Genomic DNA, 24,637 nt, shown 5'->3' on the forward strand with positions numbered 1-24,637 from the left:
TTCGCCCAGGCTTGGGCAAGAGATGTCCAGGATCCCTGGGCGTTGGAGATCATATCTCAGGGATATCTTCTGGACTTCAAAGCTTCTCCTCCACAAGGGAGATTTCACCTTTCAAGGTTGTCAACAAACCAGATAAAGAAAGAGGCGTTTCTACGCTGTGTACAAGACCTTTTACTAATGGGAGTGATCCACCCAGTTCCGCGGTCGGAACACGGACAAGGGTTTTACTCAAATCTGTTTGTGGTTCCCAAAAAAGAGGGAACCTTCAGACCAATATTGGATTTAAAGATCCTAAACAAATTCCTAAGAATTCCATCGTTCAAAATGGAAACTATTCGGACAATCTTACCCATGATCCAAAGAGGTCAGTACATGACCACAGTGGATTTAAAGGATGCTTACCTTCACATACCGATTCACAAAGAACATTACCGGTATCTAAGGTTTGCCTTCCTAGACAGGCATTACCAGTTTGTAGCTCTTCCCTTCGGGTTGGCTACGGCTCCAAGAATCTTTACAAAGGTTCTGGGCTCTCTTCTGGCGGTACTAAGACCGCGAGGAATTTCGGTAGCTCCGTACCTAGACGACATTCTGATACAAGCGTCAAGCTTCCAAACTGCCAAGTCTCATACAGAGTTAGTACTGGCATTTCTAAGGTCGCATGGGTGGAAAGTGAACGAGGAGAAGAGTTCTCTCTTACCACTCACAAGAGTTCCCTTCTTGGGGACTCTTATAGATTCTGTAGAAATGAAAATTTACCTGACAGAGGACAGGTTAACAAAGCTTCTAAATGCTTGCCGTGTCCTTCATTCCATTCAACACCCGTCAGTGGCTCAATGCATGGAGGTAATCGGCTTAATGGTAGCGGCAATGGACATAGTTCCTTTTGCACGCCTGCATCTCAGACCGCTGCAATTGTGCATGCTAAGTCAGTGGAATGGGGATTACTCAGATTTGTCCCCTACGCTGAATCTGGATCAAGAGACCAGAGATTCTCTTCTATGGTGGCTTTCTCGGCCACATCTGTCCAGGGGGATGCCCTTCAGCAGGCCAGACTTGACAATTGTAACAACAGACGCCAGCCTACTAGGTTGGGGCGCTGTCTGGAATTCCCTGAAGGCTCAGGGATCATGGACTCAAGAGGAGAGTCTCCTTCCAATAAACATTCTGGAATTGAGAGCAGTTCTCAATGCCCTTCTGGCTTGGCCTCAGTTAGCAACTCTGAGGTTCATCAGGTTTCAGTCGGACAACATCACGACTGTGGCTTACATCAACCATCAGGGAGGGACAAGGAGTTCCCTAGCGATGATGGAAGTATCAAAGATAATTCGCTGGGCAGAGTCTCACTCTTGCCACCTGTCAGCGATCCACATCCCAGGAGTGGAGAACTGGGATGCGGATTTCCTAAGTCGCCAGACTTTTCATCCGGGGGAGTGGGAACTTCATCCGGAGGTCTTTGCCCAAATACTTCGACGTTGGGGCAAACCAGATATGGATCTCATGGCGTCTCGCCAGAACGCCAAGCTTCCTTGTTACGGGTCCAGGGACCCGGGAGCGGTCCTGATAGATGCTTTGACAGCACCTTGGACCTTCAGGATGGCTTATGTGTTTCCACCCTTCCCGATGCTTCCTCGTTTGATTGCCAGGATCAAACAGGAGAAAGCATCGGTGATTCTAATAGCGCCTGCGTGGCCACGCAGGACCTGGTATGCAGATCTAGTGGACATGTCATCCTGTCCACCTTGGTCTCTGCCTCTGAGACAGGACCTTCTAATTCAGGGGCCTTTCAAACATCAAAATCTAATTTCTCTGAAGCTGACTGCATGGAAATTGAACGCTTGATTTTATCAAAGCGTGGATTTTCGGAGTCAGTAATTGATACCTTAATACAGGCTAGGAAACATGTTACCAGGAAAATTTACCATAAGATATGGCGTAAATACTTACACTGGTGCGAATCCAAGAGTTACTCATGGAGTAAGGTTAGGATTCCTAGGATATTGTCTTTTCTACAAGAAGGTTTAGAAAAGGGTTTATCTGCAAGTTCTTTAAAGGGACAGATCTCAGCTCTGTCCATCCTTTTACACAAACGTCTGTCAGAAGTTCCAGACGTTCAGGCTTTTTGTCAGGCTTTGGCTAGGATTAAGCCTGTGTTTAAGGCTGTAGCTCCACCGTGGAGCTTAAACTTAGTTCTTAACGTTTTACAGGGTGTTCCGTTTGAACCCCTTCATTCCATTGATATCAAGCTGTTATCTTGGAAAGTTCTGTTTTTAATGGCTATTTCCTCGGCTCGTAGAGTCTCTGAGTTATCAGCCTTACATTGTGATTCTCCTTATCTGATTTTTCATTCAGATAAGGTAGTTCTGCGTACTAAACCTGGGTTCTTACCTTAGGTAGTCACTAACAAGAATATCAATCAAGAGATTGTTGTTCCATCATTGTGCCCTAACCCTTCTTCAAAGAAGGAACGACTTCTGCACAATCTAGACGTAGTCCGTGCCCTGAAATTTTATTTACAGGCAACTAAAGATTTTCGCCAAACTTCTTCCCTGTTTGTCGTTTATTCTGGACAGGGGAGAGGTCAAAAAGCATCTGCTACCTCTCTATCCTTTTGGCTTCGTAGCATAATACGTTTAGCCTATGAGACTGCTGGACAGCAACCTCCTGAAAGGATTACAGCTCATTCTACTAGAGCTGTGGCTTCCACTTGGGCCTTTAAGAATGAGGCCTCTGTTGAACAGATTTGCAAGGCTGCAACTTGGTCTTCTCTTCATACTTTTTCCAAATTTTCCAAATTTGACACTTTTGCTTCTTCGGAGGCTGTTTTTGGGAGAAAGGTTCTTCAGGCAGTGTTTCCTTCCGTATAAAGATCCTGCCTGTCCCTCCCGTCATCCGTGTACTTTAGCTTTGGTATTGGTATCCCATAAGTAATGGATGACCCGTGGACTGACTACACTTAACAGGAGAAAACATAATTTATGCTTACCTGATAAATTCCTTTCTCCTGTAGTGTAGTCAGTCCACGGCCCGCCCTGTTTTTTATGGCAGATCTAAATTTTAAATTATACTCCAGTCACCACTGCACCCTATAGTTTCTCCTTTCTCGTTTGGTTTTCGGTCGAATGACTGGGTGTGACGTAGAGGGGAGGAGCTATATAGCAGCTCTGCTTGGGTGATCCTCTTGCACTTCCTGTTGGGGAGGAGTTAATATCCCATAAGTAATGGATGACCCGTGGACTGACTACACTACAGGAGAAAGGAATTTATCAGGTAAGCATAAATTATGTTTTTTCTAGACAGACTGTGATAATTCTAGAAAAGGCTGACAATATCCCCATGAGGGAAGGGTAAGCTGTATTCAGGCACTTAATATAGAATCCCAGCTTGCATAAAGGGCTCATTTGTTACTAGTGGCACTTATGGGAAAAACGTTTTTTTCTTGAAAACTTAATGTTTTTTGAGGGACTTTAAGGGGTCATTGTGGCTTATTTAAGGGTTATTAACTCACATGGCTAGTTTAGAAACACTTTGTGTTTCTTTTAGGCTCCACTAACATCAAGTGAAGTGGGAGGGGCTTATTTTCACGCCTCAGTTGCGCAGTTTCTTTTACTCCGAAGACATCCAGCTGCTTCTCCAGAGGGTCCTGCTGTGTTTGAGGGCCTAAAAGAAGTTTTTTCCCCACAAATCTATCCTATAGGGCATTTAGGCGCCACAGCAGAGCTGTGGCAAGGTGCTGAACGTTTTTATACCGGTTTTTGACGTTTTGTCAATCCGGTTTTTACATTAAGGGGTTAATCGTTTATTTGGCTGGCTGTGCAAACTTACTAAGGCTTTATGATTCTACTGTAAAAAAATTCGTAAAGTTTACTGCTTTTTTACACTGTTTTGCAGAGTTTGTGCATCTTTTTTTCTCTTAAAGGCACAGTAACATTTTTTTCTAAGTATTATTTACTTTGAATAAAGTGTTTTCCAAGCTTGCTTGTTTCATTACTAGCCTGTTTAACATGTCTGACACCAAGGAAAATCCTTGTTCAATGTGTTTAGAAGCCATTGTGGAACCCCCTCTTAGAATGTGTCCCACTTGCACTGATATGTCTATAAATTATAAAGAGCATATTATAGCACTTAAAAATATAGCAATAGATGATTCTCAGACAGAAGGAATTGAGGGTTTGCCATCTAGCTCTCCCCAAGGGTCACAACCAGTAACGCCCGCACAAGTGACGCCAAGTACCTCTAGTGCGTCGACTTCATTTTCTTTACAAGACATGGCCACAGTTATGAATACAACCCTCACAGAGGTTTTATCTAAACTGCCTGGTTTACAAGGAAAGTGTGACAGCTCTGGGTTAAGAACAACTGCTGAGCCTTCTGACACTTTAGTAGCCGTATCCGATATACCCTCACAATGTTCTGAAGTAGGGGTAAGGGATTTGCTATCTGAGGGAGAGATTTCTGATTCAGGAAAGACGCTCCCTCAGACAGATTCTGATATGACGGCATTTAAATTTAAGCTTGAACGCCTCAGCTTGTTGCTCAGAGAGGTATTAGCGACTCTGGATGATTGTAACCCTATAGTGGTCCCAGAGAAATTGTGTAAAATGGACAAATACTTAGAGGTTCCTGTTTACACTGATGTTTTTCTAGTCCTTAAGAGGATTGTGAATATTGTTACTAAGGAGTGGGATAGACCAGGTATACTGTTCGCTACCCCTCCTGTTTTTAAGAAAATGTTTCCCATATCTGACACCATGCGGGACTCGTGGCAGACGATTCCTAAGGTGGAGGGAGCTGTTTCTACTCTCGCTAAGCGTACAACTATACCTATCGAAGACAGTTGTGCTTTCAAAGATAAAAAATTAGAGGGTCTCCTAAAGAAAATTTTTGTTCATCAAGGTTTTCTTCTCCAACCTATTGCGTGCATTGTTCCTGTAACTACTGCAGCTGCTTTCTGGTTCGAGGCTCTAGAAGAGGCTCTTCAGATGAAGACTCCATTAGAGGATATTATGGATAGAATTAAAGCCCTTAAGTTGGCTAATTCTTTCATTACAGATGCCGCTTTCCAACTGGCTAAATTAGCGGCAAAGAATTCAGATTTTGCCATTTTAGCACGCAGGGCGTTATGACTTAAGTCCTGGTCTGCTGATGTGTCATCAAAATCTAAACTTTTGAACATCCTTTTCAAAGGAAAGACCCTATTCGGGCCTGAACTGAAAGAGATTATTTCAGACATCAATGGAGGGAAAGGCCACGCCCTCCCTCAGGATAAAACAAATAAAATGAGGACCAAACAAAATAATTTTCGTTCCTTTCGGAACTTCAAAGGTGGTCCCGCTTCAGCTTCCCCTGCTGCAAAGCAAGAGGGGAATTTTGCCCAATCCAAGTCAGTCTGGAGACCTAACCATTCTTGGAACAAGGGTAAACAGGTCAAGAAGCCTGCTGCTGCCTCCAAGACAGCATGAAGGGGTAGCCTCCGATCCGGGACCGGATCTAGTAGGGGGCAGACTCTCTCTCTTCGCTCAGGCAAGAGATGTTCACGATTCCTGGGCTTTAGAAATTGTGTCCCAGGGATATCTTCTGGACTTCAAAGACTCCCCCCCCCCCCCCAAGGGGGAGATTTCACGTTTCTCAATTGTCTGCAAACCAGACAAAGAGAGAGGAGTTCTTACGCTGTGTAGAAGACCTACATACCATGGGAGTGATCCGCCCAGTTCCAAAAGCGGAGCAAGGGCTAGGTTTTTACTCAAACCTGTTTGTGGTTCCCAAAAAAGAGGGAATTTTCAGACCAATCTTTGATCTCAAAATTCGAAACAAATTCCTCAAAGTACCATCATTCAAGATGGAGACTATTCGGACTATTCTACCTCTGATCCAGGAGGGTCAATATATGACTACCGTGGACTTAAAGGATGCGTATCTACACATCCCTATTCACAGAGATTATCATCAATTCCTCAGATTCGCCTTTCTGGCTGGACAGGCATTACCAGTTTGTGGCCCTTCCCTTCGGGTTGGCCACGGCTCCCAGGATTTTCATACAGGTGCTAGGGTCCCTTTTTGGCGGTTTTAAGACTGCGGGGCATAGCAGTGGCGCCTTATCTAGACGACATCTTAATTCAGGCGTCGACTTTCCAGTTAACCAAGTCTCACACGGACATCGTGTTGGCTTTTCTGAGATCTCACGGGTGGAAGGTGAACATAAAAAAAGAGTTCTCTCTTCCCTCTCACAAGAGTTTCCTTCCTAGGGACTCTGATAGACTCTGTAGAAATGAAAATATTTCTGACGGAGATCAGAAAATCAAAACTCTTAACCACTTGCCGAGCTCTTCATTCCATTTCTCGGCCATCAGTGGCTCAGTGTATGGAGGTAATCGGACTCATGGTAGCGGCACTGGACATAGTTCCTTTTGCCCGCCTACACCTCAGACCACTGCAACTATGCATGCTCAAACAGTGGAATGGGGATTATGCAGATTTATCTCCGCAAATACATCTGGATCAGGAGACCAGAGATTCTCTTCTCTGGTGGTTGTCTCAGGACCACCTGGCTCAGGGAATGTGTTTACGCAGGCCAGAGTGGATCATTGTAACGACAGATGCCAGCCTGCTAGGCTGGGGTGCAGTCTGGAACTCCCTGAAAGCACAGGGCTTATGGTCTTGGGAGGACACTCTCCTCCCGATAAACATTCTAGAACTGAGAGCGATATTCAATGCGCTTCAGGCGTGGCCTCAGCTAGCTGCTGCCAAATTCATCAGATTTCAGTCGGACAACATCACGACTGTAGCTTATATCAATCATCAAGGAGGAACACGGGGTCCTCTAGCGATGATGGAAGTAAACAAAATAATCCGATGGGCGGAGGCTCACTCTTGCCATCTTTCAGCAATCCATATCCCAGGGGTAGAGAACTGGGAGGCGGATTTCCTAAGTCGTCAGACTTTTCATCCGGGGGAGTGGGAGCTCCATCCGGAGGTATTTGCCCAGCTGACTCAGCTATGGGGCACACCAGAATTGGATCTGATGGCGTCCCGTCAGAACGCCAAGCTTCCTTGTTACGGGTCCAGGTCCCGGGATCCCCAGGCGGTACTGATAGATGCTCTAGCAGTGCCCTGGTCCTTCAATCTGGCCTATGTATTTCCACCGTTTCCTCTCCTCCCACGTCTGGTTGCCTGAATCAAGCAGGAGAGAGCTTCGGTGATTCTGATAGCACCTGCGTGGCCACGCAGGACTTGGTATGCAGACCTAGTGGACATGTCATCTGTTCCACCGTGGACTCTGCCTTCTAATCCAAGGTCCTTTCAAGCATCCAAATCTAATTTCTCTGCGTCTGACTGCTTGGGGATTGAACGCCTGATTTTATCAAAGCGTGGTTTCTCTGAGTCGGTCATTGCTACCCCGATTCAAGCTAGAAAGCCTGTCACCAGGAAAATCTTTCATAAGATTTGGCGCAAATATCTTTATTGGTGTGAATCCAAGGGTTACTCATGGAGTAAGATTAGGATTCCTAGAATATTGTCTTTTCTCCAAGAAGGATTGGAGAAGGGGTTATCAGCTAGCTCCTTAAAAGGACAGATTTCTGCTTTGTCTATTCTTTTACACAAGCGTCTGGCAGATGTCCCAGACGTTCAAGCGTTTAGTCAGGCTTTAGTCAGAATCAAGCCTGTATTCAAACCTGTTGCTCCGCCATGGAGCCTAAACTTAGTTCTTTAAGTTCTTCAAGGGGTTCCGTTTGAACCTATGCATTCCATAGATATTAAGCTTCTATCTGGGAAAGTTCTGTTTTTAGTAGCTATCTCTTCGGCTCGAAGAGTTTCTGAGTTATCTGCTTTACAGTGTGACTCACCTTATCTTGTTTTCCATGCAGATAAGGTGGTTTTGCGTACCAAACCTGGATTCCTTCCTAAGGTTGTTTCTAATAGGAATATCAATCAGGAAATTGTTGTTCCTTCGCTGTGTCCTAATCCTTCTTCAAAGAAGGAACGTCTGTTGCACAATCTTGATGTGGTTCGTGCTTTAATGTTCTACTTACAAGCAACCAAAGATTTCCGTCAAACATCTTCATTGTTTGTTGTTTATTCTGGTAAGCGGAGAGGCCAAAAGGCTACGGCTACCTCTCTCTTTCTCTTGTAAAGTTGTATCCAGTCCACGGGTTCATCCATTACTTGTGGGATATTCTCCTTCTCAACAGGAAGTTGCAAGAGGACACCCACAGCAGAGCTGTCTATATAGCTCCTCCCCTAACTGCCACCCCCCAGTCATTCTCTTTCATTACAGATGCCGCTTTCCAACTGGCTAAATTAGCGGCAAAGAATTCAGATTTTGCCATTTTAGCACGCAGGGCGTTATGACTTAAGTCCTGGTCTGCTGATGTGTCATCAAAATCTAAACTTTTGAACATCCTTTTCAAAGGAAAGACCCTATTCGGGCCTGAACTGAAAGAGATTATTTCAGACATCAATGGAGGGAAAGGCCACGCCCTCCCTCAGGATAAAACAAATAAAATGAGGACCAAACAAAATAATTTTCGTTCCTTCTCAACAGGAAGTTGCAAGAGGACACCCACAGCAGAGCTGTCTATATAGCTCCTCCCCTAACTGCCACCCCCCAGTCATTCTCTTGCAACTCTCGACAAGAAAGGAAGTATCAAGAGATATGTGGTGGCTTAGTGTAGTTTTTACCTTCAAGAGTTTGTTATTTTTAAACGGTACCGGCGTTGTACTGTTTTACTCTCAGGCAGAAATTGGAAGAAGAATCTGCCTGGAGGTTGATGATCTTAGCGGTTTGTAACTAAGGTCCATTGCTGTTCTCACACATAACTGAAGAGTATGGAAAGAAAACTTCAGTTGGGGGGACGGTTTGCAGATCACCTGCTTTGAGGTATGTTCAGTATATTTTTTTTGTAGAGAGATGATAAGGTCTAGAAAATGCTGAGAGTGCCTGGTATATTTAAGGTAAGCCTGATACAGTGATTTAACAACTACTGGGATCATGCTTACAAGATAAGGGTAATATTCATGTTAACTCTCATATTACTTAGTGTAAAAACGTTTGCATAACTTACAAAAAAAAAAAAAAATGTTTCTCTGAGGGTGATAAATCTTTATTTGGGGCCTAGTTTTCCACATGGCTTGTTAGATTACTCCTAGGAGTACTTTTTTAAGGCCCTCTGACATTGAGTGCATGGTGGGAGGGGCCTATTTTCGTGCACTTTATGCGCAGTTGATATTCAGACTGAGACATCCAGCTTCCCTAAAGGAGTCCTCTGGCATCTAGGACCACTATAGAGGGTTTTTTTCCTGCAAAAATCGTGTTTAAGGGCAGGTAGGAGCCACAGCAGAGCTGTGGAAGTGTGTTTGACTGTTTTTTAACGGTTTTACCGTTTTTCTAATCCGTTTTGGGGCCTAAGGGGTTAATCATCCATTTGCAAGTGGGTGCAATGCTACTTTAATTTCTTATACACACTGTAAACATTTCGTAGAGTTTACTACTTTTTAACACTGTTTTGCAGTTTATGTGGTAGTTTTTTTCTCTTAAAGGCACAGTACCGTTTTTGTTTAATTGCTTTTTCACTTTTATTAAAGTGTTTTCCAAGCTTGCTAGTCTCATTACTAGTCTGTTAAACATGTCTGACATAGAGGAAACTCCTTGTTCATTATGTTTAGAAGCCATTGTGGAACCCCCTCTTAGAATGTGTACCAAATGCACTGACCTTTCTATAAGTTATAAAGACCATATTATGGGTTTTAAAGATTTATCACCAGAGGTTTCTCATACTGACAAAAGGGAGGTTAAACCACCTAGCTCTCCCAATGTGTCAGAACCTATATCTCCTGCGCAAGTGACGCCAAGTACATCTGGCGCGTCCAATGCGTTTACCTTACAAGACATGGCGGCAGTTATGAATCGTACTCTCACAGAGGTATTGTCCAAACTGCCAGGGTTACAAGGAAAGCGAGACAGCTCTGGGGCTTGAACAAATACAGAACTTTCTGACGCTTTAGTAGCTATGTCTGATATACCCTCACAATGTACAGAAGCCGAAGCAGGAGAGCTTCTATCTGTGGGTGACATTTCTGATTCAGGGAAGGCGTTACTTCAGTCTGACTCTGAAATGACAGCATTTAAATTTAAGCTTGAACATCTCCGCTTGTTGCTCAGGGAGGTTTTAGCAACTCTGGATGACTGTGACACCATTGTAGTCCCAGAGAAATTGTGTAAAATGGACAAATACTTTGCAGTGCTTGTTTACACTGATGTTTTTCCAATCCCTAAGAGGTTTTCTGAAATTATTACGAAGGAATGGGATAGACCAGGTGTACCGTTCTCTCCCCCTCCTGCTTTTAAAAAGATGTTTCCATAGATGCCGCTACACGGGACTCGTGGCAGACGGTCCCTAAGGTGGAGGGAGCAGTCTCTACCCTAGCTAAGCGTACAACTATCCCCGTCGAGGACAGTTGTGCTTTCCTAGATCCAATGGATAAAAAATTAGAGGGTTTCCTTAAGAAAATCTTTATACGACAAGGTTTTATTCTCCAGCCTCTTGCATGCATTGCCCCAGTCACTGCTGCAGCGGCTTTCTGGTTCGAGTCTCTTGAAGAGGCTCTACAGGTGGAGACCCCGTTGGATGATATCCTTGACAGGCTTAAAGCTCTTAAGTTAGCTAATTCATTTATTTCTGACGCCGTTTTTCATTTAACAAAGCTAATGGCTAAGAATTCAGGTTTTGCCATTCAGGCGCATAGGGCGCTATGGCTTAAATCCTGGTCAGCTGATGTTACTTCAAAGTCTAAGCTTCTCAACATCCCCTTCAAAGGACAGACCCTATTCGGGCCTGGACTGAAGGAGATAATTTCTGATATTACTGGAGGAAAAGGTCACGCCCTTCCCCAGGATAGGTCCAACAAATTAAGGACCAAACAGACTAATTTTCGTTCCTTTCGAAACTTCAAGAGTGGTGCAGCTTCAACTTCCTCTACTGCAAAACAAGAAGGAAATTTTGCCCAGTCCAAGCCAGTCTGGAGACCTAACCAGGCTTGGAGCAAGGAAAGCAGGCCAAAAAACCTGCTGCTGCCTCTAAGACAGCATGAAGGAGTAGCCCCCGATCCGGGACCGGATCTAGTTGGGGGCAGACTTTCTCTCTTCGCCCAGGCTTGGGCAAGAGACGTCCAGGATCCCTGGGCTCTGGAGATTGTTTCCCAGGGATATCTTCTGGATTTCAAAGCCTCATCTCCAAAGGGGAGATTTCATCTCTCACAATTATCTGCAAACCAGATAAAGAGAGAGGCATTCTTACGTTGTGATCCACCCAGTTCCAAGGGAGGAACAGGGGCAAGGATTCTATTCAAATCTGTTTATAGTTCCCAAAAAAGAGGGAACTTTCAGACCAATCTTGGATCTCAAGATCCTAAACAAATTTCTCAGGGTCCCATCCTTCAAGATGGAGACTATTCGAACCATCCTACCTATGATCCAGGAGGGTCAATATATGACTACCGTGGACTTAAAGGATGCGTATATCCACATTCCGATACACAGAGATCATCATCGGTTTCACAGGTTTGCCTTCCTAGACAGGCATTACCAGTTTGTGGCTCTTCCCTTCGGGTTAGCCACGGCACCAAGAATCTTTACGAAGGTTCTAGGGTCCCTACTGGCGGTTCTAAGGCCACAAAGCATAGCGATGGCTCCTTACCTAGACGATATTCTGATACAGGCATCGAATTTTCAAATCGCCAAGTCCCATACGGACATTGTTCTGGCATTCCTGAGGTCTCTGGAAATAATCGGCTTGATGGTAGCGGCAATGGACATAGTTCCGTTTGCCCGCCTACATCTTAGACCACTGCAACTTTGCATGCTCAATCAGTGGAATGGGGATTACACAGATTTGTCCCCTCTGCTAAATCTGGATCAAGAGACCAGGGATTCTCTTCTCTGGTGGCTATCTGGGGTCCATCTGTCCAGGGGAATGAGATTCCGCAGGCCAGAATAGACTATAGTGACGACAGATGCCAGCCTTCTGGGCTGGGGCGCAGTCTGGAACTCCCTGAAGGCTCAGGGTTCGTGGACTCAGGAGGAAGCCCTCGATAAACATTCTGGAACTAAGAGCGATATTCAATGCTCTTCAGGCTTGGCCTCAGCTAGCTGCGGTCAGGTTCATCAGATTTCAGTCGGACAACATCACGACTGTAGCCTATATCAACCATCAGGGGGGTACAAGGAGCCCCCTGGCGATGTTGGAGGTTTCAAAGATAATTCTATGGGCAGAGGTTCACTCTTGCCATCTCTCAGCTATCCATATCCCAGGAGTAGAGAACTGGGAGACGGATTTCCTACGTCGGCAGACTTTTCATCCGGGGGAGTGGGAGCTCTATCCGGAGGTATTTGCCCAGTTGATTCAACTATGGGGCAAACCAGAACTGGATCTCATGGCGTCTCGTCAGAACGCCAAGCTTCCTCGTTACGGGTCCAGGTCCAGGGATCCCAAGGCAGCGCTGATAGATGCTCTAGCAGCGCCCTGGTCCTTCAGCCTGGCTTATGTGTTTCCACCGTTTCCTCTGCTCCCTCGTCTGATTGCCAAGATCAAGCAGCAGAGCTTCAGTGATTTTGATAGCTCCTGCGTGGCCACGCAGGACTTGGTATGCAGATCTGGTGGACATGTCATCTTTTCCACCATGGACTCTGCCGCTGAGGCAGGACCTTCTACCTCAAGATCCTTTCAAACATCCAAATCTAATTTCTCTGCGTCTGACTGCTTGGAGATTGAACGCTTGATTCTATCAAAGCGTGGTTTTTCCGAGTCGGTCATTGATACCTTAATTCAGGCTCGAAAGCCTGTCACCAGGAAAATCTATCATAAGATATGGTGCAAATATCTTCATTGGTGTGAATCCAAGGGTTACTCATGGAGTAAAGTCAGGATTCCTAGAATCTTATCCTTTCTCCAAGAGGGATTGGAGAAAGGATTGTCTGCTAGTTCCTTAAAGGGACAGACTTCTGCTCTCTCTATTCTTTTGCACAAACATCTGGCTGAGGTTCCAGACGTTCAGGCGTTTTGTCAGGCTTTAGTTAGAATTAAGCCTGTGTTTAAACCTGTTGCTCCGCCATGGAGTTTAAATTTAGTTCTTAAAGTTCTTCAAGGGGTTCGGTTTGAACCTTTGCATTCCATAGATATTAAACTTTTATCTTGGAAAGTTCTGTTCCTAGTAGCTATCTCCTCGGCTCGAAGAGTTTCGGAGTTATCTGCTTTACAGCATGATTCCCCTTATCTGATTTTTCCATGCAGATAAGGTAGTTTTGCGTACCAAACCTGGGTTTCTTCCTAAGGTAGTATCTAATAAGAACATCAATCAGGAGATTGTTGTTCCTTCATTATGTCCTAATCCTTCCTCAAAGAAGGAACATCTTTTACACAATCTTGATGTGGTTCGTGCTTTAAAGTTTTATTTACAAGCTACGAAGGATTTTCGTCAAACATCTGCTTTGTTTGTTGTCTACTCTGGATAGAGGAGAGGCCAAAAGGCTTCGGCAACTTCTCTTTCTTTTTGGCTGAGAAGCATAATTTTAAAAATGAGGCCTCTGTTGAACAGATTTGTAAGGCGGCGACTTGGTTTTCGCTTCACACTTTTTCTAAATTCTACAAATTCAATACTTTTGCTTCTTCGGAGGCTATTTTTGGGAGAAAGGTCTTACAGGCAGTGGTGCCTTCCGTTTAAGTTCCTGCCTTGTCCCTACCTTCATCCGTGTCCTAAAGCTTTGGTATTGGTATCCCACAAGTAATGGATGAACCCGTTGACTGGATACACCTTTACAAGAGAAAACAAAATTTATGCTTACCTGATAAATTTATTTCTCTTGTGGTGTATCCAGCCCATGGCCCGCCCTGTCATTTTAAGGCAGGTGTTTTTTACTTTTTAAACTAAAGTCACCACTGCACCCTATAGTTTCTCCTTTTTTCTTGCTTGTCTTCGGTCGAATGACTGGGGGTGGCAGTTAGGGGAGGAGCTATATAGACAGCTCTGCTGTGGGTGTCCTCTTGCAACTTCCTGTTGGGAAGGAGAATATCCCACAAGTAATGGATGAACTCGTGGACTGGATACACCACAAGAGAAATAAATTTATCAGGTAAGCATAAATTTTGTTTTTTGGCTGAAAAGCATCATCCGTTTGGCTTATGAGACTGCTGGCCAGCAGCCTCCTGAAAAGATTACTGCTCATTCTACTAGAGCAGTGGCTTCCACATGGGCTTTTAAAAATGAGGCTTCTGTTGAACAGATTTGTAAGGCGGCGACTTGGTCTTCGCTTCATACTTTTTCCAAATTTTCCAAATTCAATACTTTTGCTTCTTCGGAGGCTATTTTTGGGAGAAAGGTTCTACAAGCAGTGGTGCCTTCCGTTTTAAGGTACCTGTCTTGTCCCTCCCTTCATCCGTGTCCTAAAACTTTGGTATTGGTATCCCACAAGTATGGATGAATCCGTGGACTCGATACATCTTGCAAGAGAAAACAGAATTTATGCTTACCTGATAAATTTCTTTCTCTTGCGATGTATCGAGTCCACGGCCCGCCCTGTCTATTTAAGACACGTAGTATATTTTTATTTAAAAAACTTCCGTCACCTCTGCACCCTATAGTTTCTCCTTTTTCATCCTAGCCTTCGGTCGAATGACTGGGGGTGGAGCTAAGGGAGGAGCTATATAGACAGCTCTGCTGTGGATGTTCTCTTTGCCACTTCCTGTTAGGAAGGAGAATATCCCACAAGTATGGATGAATCCGTGGACTCGATGCATCGCAAGAAAATTTATCAGGTAAGCATAAATTCTGTTATTTTACAAATTGCTGCTAATCAACTGTAATGTTTGCTGTTTAATATTTTCTTGAAATTAGACATATGTGATTCTCTCTTTTACATATAGTATGTGATGACCTAAATAAATATATATATGTTTTATATTGATATATTCCATGTATATAATTTCTCTTCAGACTTGCCTTTTAGGTGCCCATAGTTTTTGTTTTATTGGGTGATTGTTTGCTACTAGGTTGTAGGGACCTGGTTATATACTGTGGTGCAGGTCTATCTTTTACTATTTATAGTGCAAGTAGTGTCCATTTGCCATAAACGAGAGGCAGATACAAACAGAGGAAGGAGAGAGAGAAGGACAGACACAGAGGAAGGGGAGAGAGGCACGGGGGAGAGAGAGACAGACACAAAGAGGAAAGGGAAAAGATAGAGAAAAAGGGGAGGGAGATTGAGAGAGACAGAGGAAGTGGCGAGAGAGAGAGAGAGTGAGATAGATACAGAGGAAGAAGAGAGACAGAGGAGGAAGGGGGGAGACAGGAACACAGAGGAAGGGGGGAGACTGATACAGAGGAAGAAGAGAGACAGAGGAGGAAGGGGAGAGAGAGGAAGGGGGGAGACAGGAACACAGAGGAATGGGGGAGAGAGATGCAAAGGAAGAAGAGAGACAGAGGAGGAAGGGGAGAGAGAGGAAGGGGGGAGACAGGAACACAGAGGAAGGGGGGAGAGAGATGCAAAGGAAGAAGAGAGACAGAGGAGGAAGGGGAGAGAGAGGAAGGGGGGAGAGAGATGCAAAGGAAGAAGAGAGACAGAGGAAGGAAAGACAGACACACAGAGGAAGGGGATAGAGACAGGCACACAGAGGAAGGGGATAGAGACACACACACAGAGGAAGGGGATAGAGACACACACACAGAGGAAGGGGATGGAGACAGACACACAGAGGAAGGGGATGGAGACAGACACACAGAGGAAGGGGATGGAGACAGACACACAGAGGAAGGGGATGGAGACAGACACACAGAGGAAGGGGATGGAGACAGACACACAGAGGAAGGGGATGGAGACAGACACACAGAGGAAGGGGATGGAGACAGACACACAGAGGAAGGGGATGGAGACAGACACACAGAGGAAGGGGATGGAGACAGACACACAGAGGAAGGGGATGGCGACTGAGACACACAGAGGAAGGGGATGGCGACTGAGACACACAGAGGAAGGGGATGGCGACTGAGACACACAGAGGAAGGGGATGGCGACTGAGACACACAGAGGAAGGGGATGGCGACTGAGACACACAGAGGAAGGGGATGGCGACTGAGACACACAGAGGAAGGGGATGGCGACTGAGACACACAGAGGAAGGGGATGGCGACTGAGACACACAGAGGAAGGGGATGGCGACTGAGACACACAGAGGAAGGGGATGGCGACTGAGACACACAGAGGAAGGGGATGGCGACTGAGACACACAGAGGAAGGGGATGGCGACTGAGACACACAGAGGAAGGGGATGGCGACTGAGACACACAGAGGAAGGGGATGGCGACTGAGACACACAGAGGAAGGGGATGGCGACTGAGACACACAGAGGAAGGGGATGGCGACTGAAACACACAGAGGAAGGGGATGGCGACTGAGACACACAGAGGAAGGGGATGGCGACTGAGACACACAGAGGAAGGGGATGGCGACTGAGACACACAGAGGAAGGGGATGGCGACTGAGACACACAGAGGAAGGGGATGGCGACTGAGACACACAGAGGAAGGGGATGGCGACTGAGACACACAGAGGAAGGGGATGGAGACTTCTTCTTCTTATTCTTTGGATGTAGTTAGAGCTTTGAAATACTATGTTGAAGCTACTAAAGATTTTAGGAAGACTTCCAGTCTATTTGTTATCTTTTCTGGTTCCAAGAAAGGTCAGAAGGCTTCTGCCATTTCTTTGGCGTCTTGGTTAAAGTCTTTGATTCATCATGCTTATGTAGAGTCGGGTAAGTCCCCGCCTCAAAGGATTACGGCTCATTCTACTAGGTCAGTTTCTACTTCCTGGGCTTTTAGGAATGAAGCTTCTGTTGATCAGATTTGCAAAGCAGCAACTTGGTCTTCTTTGCATACTTTTACTAAATTCTACCATTTTGATGTGTTTTCTTCTGAAGCAGTTTTTGGTAGAAAAGTACTTCAGGCAGCTGTTTCTGTTTGATTCGTCTGCTTATAATTTCAGTTTTTTTCATTATAAAGATTAAAACTTTTGATTTGGGTTGTGGATTATTTTTTTCAGCAGAATTGGCTGTCTTTATTTTATCTCTCCCTCTCTAGTGACTCTTGCGTGGAAGTTCCACATCTTGGGTATCTGCTATCCCATACGTCACTAGCTCATGGACTCTTGCTAATTACATGAAAGAAAACATAATTTATGTAAGAACTTACCTGATAAATTCATTTCTTTCATATTAGCAAGAGTCCATGAGGCCCACCCTTTTTTGTGGTGGTTATGATTTTTTTGTATAAAGCACAATTATTCCAATTCCTTATTTTTGATGCTTTCGCTCCTTTATCACCCCACTTCTTGGCTATTCGTTAAACTGAATTGTGGGTGTGGTGAGGGGTGTATTTGTAGGCATTTTAAGGTTTGTGAAACTTTGCCCCTCCTGGTAGGAATGTATATCCCATACGTCACTAGCTCATGGACTCTTGCTAATATGAAAGAAATGAATTTATCAGGTAAGTTCTTACATAAATTATGTTATATACACACACACTTTTGAGCTCTTTCTAGTTAAATACCCTGAAACATTTAATATTTTTTAATGTGTTGTAGTGTGTGTGTATATGTATGTGTGTGTGAGTGTGTGCGTATGGAATGCGATTACTATTAAAAATGTACTTGTATTGTCTCTTTCCAGCTGCAGAAACTAACCAGATGAGCACTTCAGATGCATGGCAAATGCATCAAATGTACCAATGGGAATCAGGACCAAGTGCCTTATCGCTGTAACCAGTCTGATAATAATGGGGTCAATCACAATTCCTTAAGAAAAAAAAAAAAAAGTATCTAATACTAACAACAGAAAACTTCCATTGATGTCTATGGGAATTCTTGTAGATAAATCATTTGATACATTTTTCTAAAAGAATGCAATCAACCCAAAAATGTTTACACTGTCTAGTTTTTTCCATTCTCTCATGTCTTTGTGATTGCCCCCCCCATTTGTCTTTATTGTCTAACCTGTGACAATCAGAAGTCTTGTGCACTTTTACTTTATATTACAGTAGCACTAGTGGCAGAACACTACTAAAGACACCATCAGAGGATTTGTCTGTAAGCAGTGTGCATGGGTCATTTGGCTTTTCAAAACATTGTATACTAAGTTTTACAAAACTGCAAAATCCCTGTGGTGTCTACAGAGCAATTATATAGCACTGTGTAGTATATATTTTAACCTTTAGAATGTTGCTCACATTGCAAAAGCAAAACTTTTGAAATTAAATTATTTTAGCTTGTGAAATGAATATTCTGCTGCTCTAAAAGAATTTATAAATAAAAAAATTAAAATGCATATTATTGCCTGTATGTACATATATAGTTCATTATGCATCCGTGCACTTTTGCATAATCACACCTGCATGTCTGTTCTGTGTGTCTGTCCATTATGTAACATCTTAACCCCCTGTTTTCCCACTGTGGGCCAGATTACAAGTGGAACGCTATTTAATGCATCCACTTGAGCGTTAACTGCACTAGAAGTAAGCATTTTGTACTGGTTGGGTTGCGCTCGTATTACAAGTTGAAAGTAAAAAGTTATTGCTCGCACGCTAACCCAACGCGCATTAAAAGCCAAACTTTAACTATAACCTATTCCACCATAGAAGTCAAAGGAGCAAAAAAAAAGTGGAAAGAAAACCTAACATTCTACTTGCATGCAAACCGGATCTCAAATTCTCGAGTTTGTTAACCCAACATGAAAATGTGAATATTTCACATTCCAATGTTCTTCACATAGCAGAATATGTTCTATTTATTCATAAATACATATTTCTACATATATCTGATGGCTTATGGTACGATATATATCTATACCTATATTATATATATATATATATATATATATATATATGTATATGATTATATATAGGTATAGATATACAGATATATAGAAATATCTATTTATAAATACATAGAACATATTCTGCTAGGTGCAGAACAATGGAATGTCAAATATATACAGTAAATACACACTATAACACTTTATTAAATATGAATATTGCATAAATATGTTTTACATGTTTTCATCCACTTAACAGCAAATGGCTCCAACACACTTATATATATGTGCGTGTGTAAATATATATATATGTGTATGTATATGTGTACATATTTATTTGTGTGTGTATATGTCTGTAAATACATATAAATACATATGTACACACTCACACGAGTGTGTGTGTGTATGTATATATATATATATATATATATATATATATATATATATATATATATATATATATCATAATTTATGCTTACCTGATAAATGTATTTCTTCCAGATATGGTGAGTCCACGGAATCATCAATTGCTACTGGGAATCTCTCCTGACCAGCAGGAGGCAGCAAAGAGCACCACAGCAAAAACTGTTAAATACCACTCCCCTTACCCACAATTCCCAGTCATTCAACAAAAAGTAAAGGAGAAAGGAAGTAATATAAAGTGCAGAGGTGCCTGATGTTTATAGAAAAATAAACCGTCTTAAATAAAGGGTGGGCCGTGAACTCACCATATCCGGAAATAAATTTATTAGGTAAGCATAAATAATGTTTCTTTCATGTAATTAACAAGAGTCCATGAGCTAGTGACGTATGGGATATACATTCCTACCAGGAGGGGCAAAGTTTCCCAAACCTTAAAATGCCTATAAATACACCCCTCACCACACCCACAAATCAGTTTTACAAACTTTGCCTCCAAGGGAGGTGGTGAAGTAAGTTTGTGCTAGATTCTACGTTGATATGCACTCCGCAGCAAGTTGGAGCCCGGTTTTCCTCTCAGCGTGCAGTGAATGTCAGAGGGATGTGAAGAGAGTATTGCCTATTGAATGCAGTGATCTCCTTCTACGGGGTCTATTTCATAAGGTTCTCTGTTATCGGTCGTAGAGATTCATCTCTTACCTCCCTTTTCAGATCGACGATATACTCTTATATATACCATTACCTCTACTGATTCTCGTTTCAGTACTGGTTTGGCTTTCTACAAACATGTAGATGAGTGTCCTGGGGTAAGTAAGTCTTATTTTCTGTGACACTCTAAGCTATGGTTGGGCACTTTATTTATAAAGTTCTAAATATATGTATTCAAACATTTATTTGCCTTGACTCAGAATGTTCAACTTTCCTTATTTCCAGACAGTCAGTTTCATATTTGGGATTATGCATTGAATTATCATATTTTTTCTTACCTCAAAAATTTGACTTTTTTTCCTGTGGGCTGTTAGGCTCGCGGGGGCTGAAAATGCTTCATTTTATTGCGTCATTCTTGGCGCGGACTTTTTTGGCGCAAAAATTCTTTTCCGTTTCCGGCGTCATACGTGTCGCCGGAAGTTGCGTCATTTTTTGACGTTATTTTGCGTCAAAAATGTCGGCGTTCCGGATGTGGCGTCATTTTTGGCGCCAAAAGCATTTAGGCGCCAAATAATGTGGGCGTCTTTTTTGGCGCTAAAAAATATGGGCGTCATTTTTGTCTCCACATTATTTAAGTCTCATTATTTATTGCTTCTGGTTGCTAGAAGCTTGTTCACTGGCATTTTTTTCCCATTCCTGAAACTGTCATTTAAGGAATTTGATCAATTTTGCTTTATATGTTGTTTTTTTCTTTTACATATTGCAAGATGTTCCACGTTGCAACTGAGTCAGAAGTTACTACAGGAAAATCACTGCACAGTGCTGGAGCTACCAAGCTAAGTCTGCTATAAACTTTTGGTATCTGTTTCTCCAGCTGTTATTTGTATTGCATGTCATGTCAAACTTATTAATGCAGATAAAATTTCCTTTAGTACTGTTACATTACCTGTTGCTGTCCGTCAACATCTAATTTTCAGAGTGTTCCTGATAACATAAGAGATTTTATTTTTTAAATCCATTAAGAAGGCTATGTCTGTTATTTCTCCTTCTAGTATACATAAAAGTCTTTTAAAACTTCTCTTTTTTTCAGATGAATTTTTAAATGAACATCATCATTCTGATACTGATAATGGTTCTTCTGGTTCAGAGGTTTCTGTCTCAGAGGTTGATGCTGATAAATCTTTGTATTTGTTCAAGATGGAATTTATTCGTTCTTTACTTAAAGAAGTGTTATTTGCATTAGAAATAGAGGATTCTGGTCCTCTTGATACTAAATGTAAACGTTTAAATAAGGTTTTTAAATCTCCTGTAGTTATTCCAGAAGTGTTTTATCTCCCTGATGCTATTTCTGATGTAATTTCCAGGGAATGGAATAATTTGGGTAATTTATTTACTCCTTCTAGACGTTTAAGCAAATTATATCCTGTGCCATCTGACAGATTAGAGTTTTTTGGGACAAAAATCCCTAAGGTTATGGGGCTGTCTCTACTCCTGCTAATGTACTACTATTCCTATGGCAGATAGTACTTCATTTAAGGATCCTTTAGATAGGAAAATTGATTCCTTTCTAAGAAAAGCTTACTTATGTTCAGGTAATCTTCTTAGACCTGCTATATTTTTAGCGGATGTTGCTGCAGCTTCAACTTTTTTGGTTAGAAGCTTTAGCGCAACAAGTAACAGATCATAATTTTATAGCATTATTATTATTCTATAACATGCTAATAATTTTATTGGTGATACCATCTTTTGATATCATTAGAGTTGATGTCAGGTATATGTCTCTAGCTATTTTAGCTAGAAAAGCTTTATGGATTAAACTTGGAATGCTGACATGTCTTCTAAGTCAACTTTGCTTTCCCTTTCTTTCCAGGGTAAATAATCATTTCGTTCCTTTCCTCACAACAAGGAACAAAAGCCTGATCCTTCATCCTCAGGAGCGGTATCAGTTTGGAAACTATTTCCAGTTTGGAATATATCCAAGCCTTATAGAATCCTATAGCCAGCTCCTAAGTACCTATGAAGGTGCGGCCCTTATTCCAGCTCAGCTGGTATGGGGCAGATTACGTTTTCTTCAAAGAAATTTGGATCAATTCCGTTCTTAATCTCTGGTTTCAGAAACATTGTTTCAGAAAGGTACAGAATTGGCTTCAAGTTAAGGCCTCCTGCTAAGAGATTCTTTTCTTTCCCGTGTCCCAATTGACACAGCAAGGCTCAGTATTTCTGAAATGTGTTTCAGATCTAGAGTTGGCTGGAGTATTTATGCCAGTTCCAGTTCTGGAACAGGGGCTGGGGTTTTATTTTATCTCTTCATTGTACCAAAGAAGGTCAATTCCTTCAGACCAGTTCTGGATCTATCATTATTGAATCGTTATGTTAGGATACCAACATTCAAGATGGTTACTGTAGGACTATCCTGCCTTTTGTTTAGCAAGGGCATTATATGTCTACAATAGATTTACAGGATGTGTATCTGCATATTCCGATTCATCCAGATCATTTTTAGTGTCTGAGATTCTCTTTTTAGACAAGCATTACCAGTTTTGTGGCTCTACTATTTGGCCTAGCCTCAGTTCCAAGAATTTTTTTCAAAGGTTCTCGGTGCCCTTCTTTCTGTAATCAGAGAATAGGGTTTTGGTATTTCCTTATTTGGACGATATCTTGGTACTTGCTCAGTCTTCTCATTTTCGAAGAATCTCATACGAATCGACTTGTGTTGTTTCTTCAAGTTCATGGTTGGAGGATCAATTTACCAATCAGTTTATTGATTCCTCAGACAAGGGTAACCTTTTTAGGTTTCTAGATAAATTCAGTGTCTATGACTCTGTCCTTGTCAGACAAGAGAAGTTTAACATTGATATCAGCTTGTCAAAACCTTCAGTCACAATCATTCCCTTTGGTAGCCTTATGCATGGAAATGTTGGATCTTAGGACTGCCGCATCAGATGCGATCTCCTTTGCTCGTTTTCACATGCGACCTCTTCAGCTCTGTATGCTGAACCAATGGTGCAGGGATTACTCAAAGATATCTCAATTAATATCTTTAAACCGATTTTACGACACTCTCTGACATGGTGGACAGATCACCATCGTTTAGTTCAGGGGGCTTCTTTGTTCTTCCGACCTGGACTATAATCTCAACAGATACGAGTCTTACAGGTTGGGGAGCTGTGTGGGGGTATCTGACGGCACAAGGGGTTTGGGAATCTCAGGAGGTGAGATTTCCGATCAATATTTTGGAACCCCGTGCAATTTTCAGAGCTCTTCAGTCTTGGCCTCTTCTGAAGAGAGAGTTGTTCATTGTTTTCAGATAAGACATTGTCACAACTGTGGCATACATCAATCATCAAGGAGGGACTCACAGTCCTCTGGCTATGAAAGAAGTATCTCGAATTTTGGTTTGGGCGGAATCCAGCTCCTGTCTAATCTCTGCGGTTTATATCCCAGGTATGGACAATTGGAAAGCGGATTATCTCAGTCGCCAAACGTTGCATCCGGGCGAATGGTCTCTTCACCCAGAGGTATTTCTTCAGATTGTTCAAATGTGAGAACTTCCAGAAATAGTTCTGATGGCTTCTCATCTAAACAAGAAACTTCCCAGGTATCTGTCCAGATCCCGGGATCCTCAGGCGGAGGCAGTGGATGCATTTTCACTTCCTTGGAAGTATCATCCTGCCTATATCTTTCCGCCTCTAGTTCTTCTTCCAAGAGTAATCTCCAAGATTCTGAAGGAATGCTCGTTTGTTCTGCTGGTAGCTCCGGCATGGCCTCACAGGTTTTGGTATGCGGATCTTGTCCGGATGGCCTCTTGCCAACCGTGGACTCTTCCGTTAAGACCAGACCTTTTGTCTCAAGGTCCTTTTTTCCATCAGGATCTGAAATCCTTAAATTTAAAGGTATGGAGATTGAACGCTTGATTCTTGGTCAAAGAGGTTTCTCTGACTCTGTGATTAATACTATGTTACAGGCTCGTACATCTGTATCCAGAGAGATATATTATAGAGTCTGGAAGACTTATATTTCTTGGTGTCTTTCTCATCATTTTTCTTGGCATTCTTTTAGAATACCGAGAATATTACAATTTCTTCAGGATGGTTTAGATAAGGGTTTGTCCGCAAGTTCCTTGAAAGGTCAAATCTCTGCTCTTTCTGTTCTTTCTCCAACATAGGTGTGTCCGGTCCACGGCGTCATCCTTACTTGTGGGATATTCTCTTCCCCAACAGGAAATGGCAAAGAGCCCAGCAAAGCTGGTCACATGATCCCTCCTAGGCTCCGCCTACCCCAGTCATTCTCTTTGCCGTTGTACAGGCAACATCTCCACGGAGATGGCTTAGAGTTTTTTAGTGTTTAACTGTAGTTTTTATTATTCAATCAAGAGTTTGTTATTTTAAAATAGTGCTGGTATGTACTATTTACTCAGAAACAGAAAAGAGATGAAGATTTCTGTTTGTATGAGGAAAATGATTTTAGCACCGTAACTAAAATCCATGGCTGTTCCACACAGGACTGTTGAGAGCAATTAACTTCAGTTGGGGGAACAGTGTGCAGTCTCTTACTGCTTGAGGTATGACACATTCTAACAAGACGATGTAATGCTGGAAGCTGTCATTTTCCCTATGGGATCCGGTAAGCCATGTTTATTAAGATAGTAAATAAGGGCTTCACAAGGGCTTATTAGGACTGTAGACTTTTTCTGGGCTAAATCGATTCATTATTAACAC

The 24,637-nt window shown here is 42.7% G+C and overlaps 1 protein-coding gene across 1 annotated transcript in view; it reads left to right on the forward strand.

The window, feature by feature from the left end:
- The window catches only part of CC2D1A (coiled-coil and C2 domain containing 1A), a 259,462-nt gene extending 241,097 nt beyond the window's left edge, over positions 1 to 18,365 (forward strand). The window contains exon 30 of the mRNA XM_053718166.1: positions 17,712 to 18,365. Coding sequence (XP_053574141.1) covers positions 17,712 to 17,732 — 21 coding nt within the window. The 3' untranslated portion in view covers positions 17,733 to 18,365. The remainder of the gene's footprint in view (positions 1 to 17,711) is intronic.
- Positions 18,366 to 24,637: the final 6,272 nt, after the last annotated feature.

Source organism: Bombina bombina, chromosome 6, assembly GCF_027579735.1.
Source record: "Bombina bombina isolate aBomBom1 chromosome 6, aBomBom1.pri, whole genome shotgun sequence".
Taxonomy (NCBI): Eukaryota; Metazoa; Chordata; class Amphibia; order Anura; family Bombinatoridae; genus Bombina; species Bombina bombina.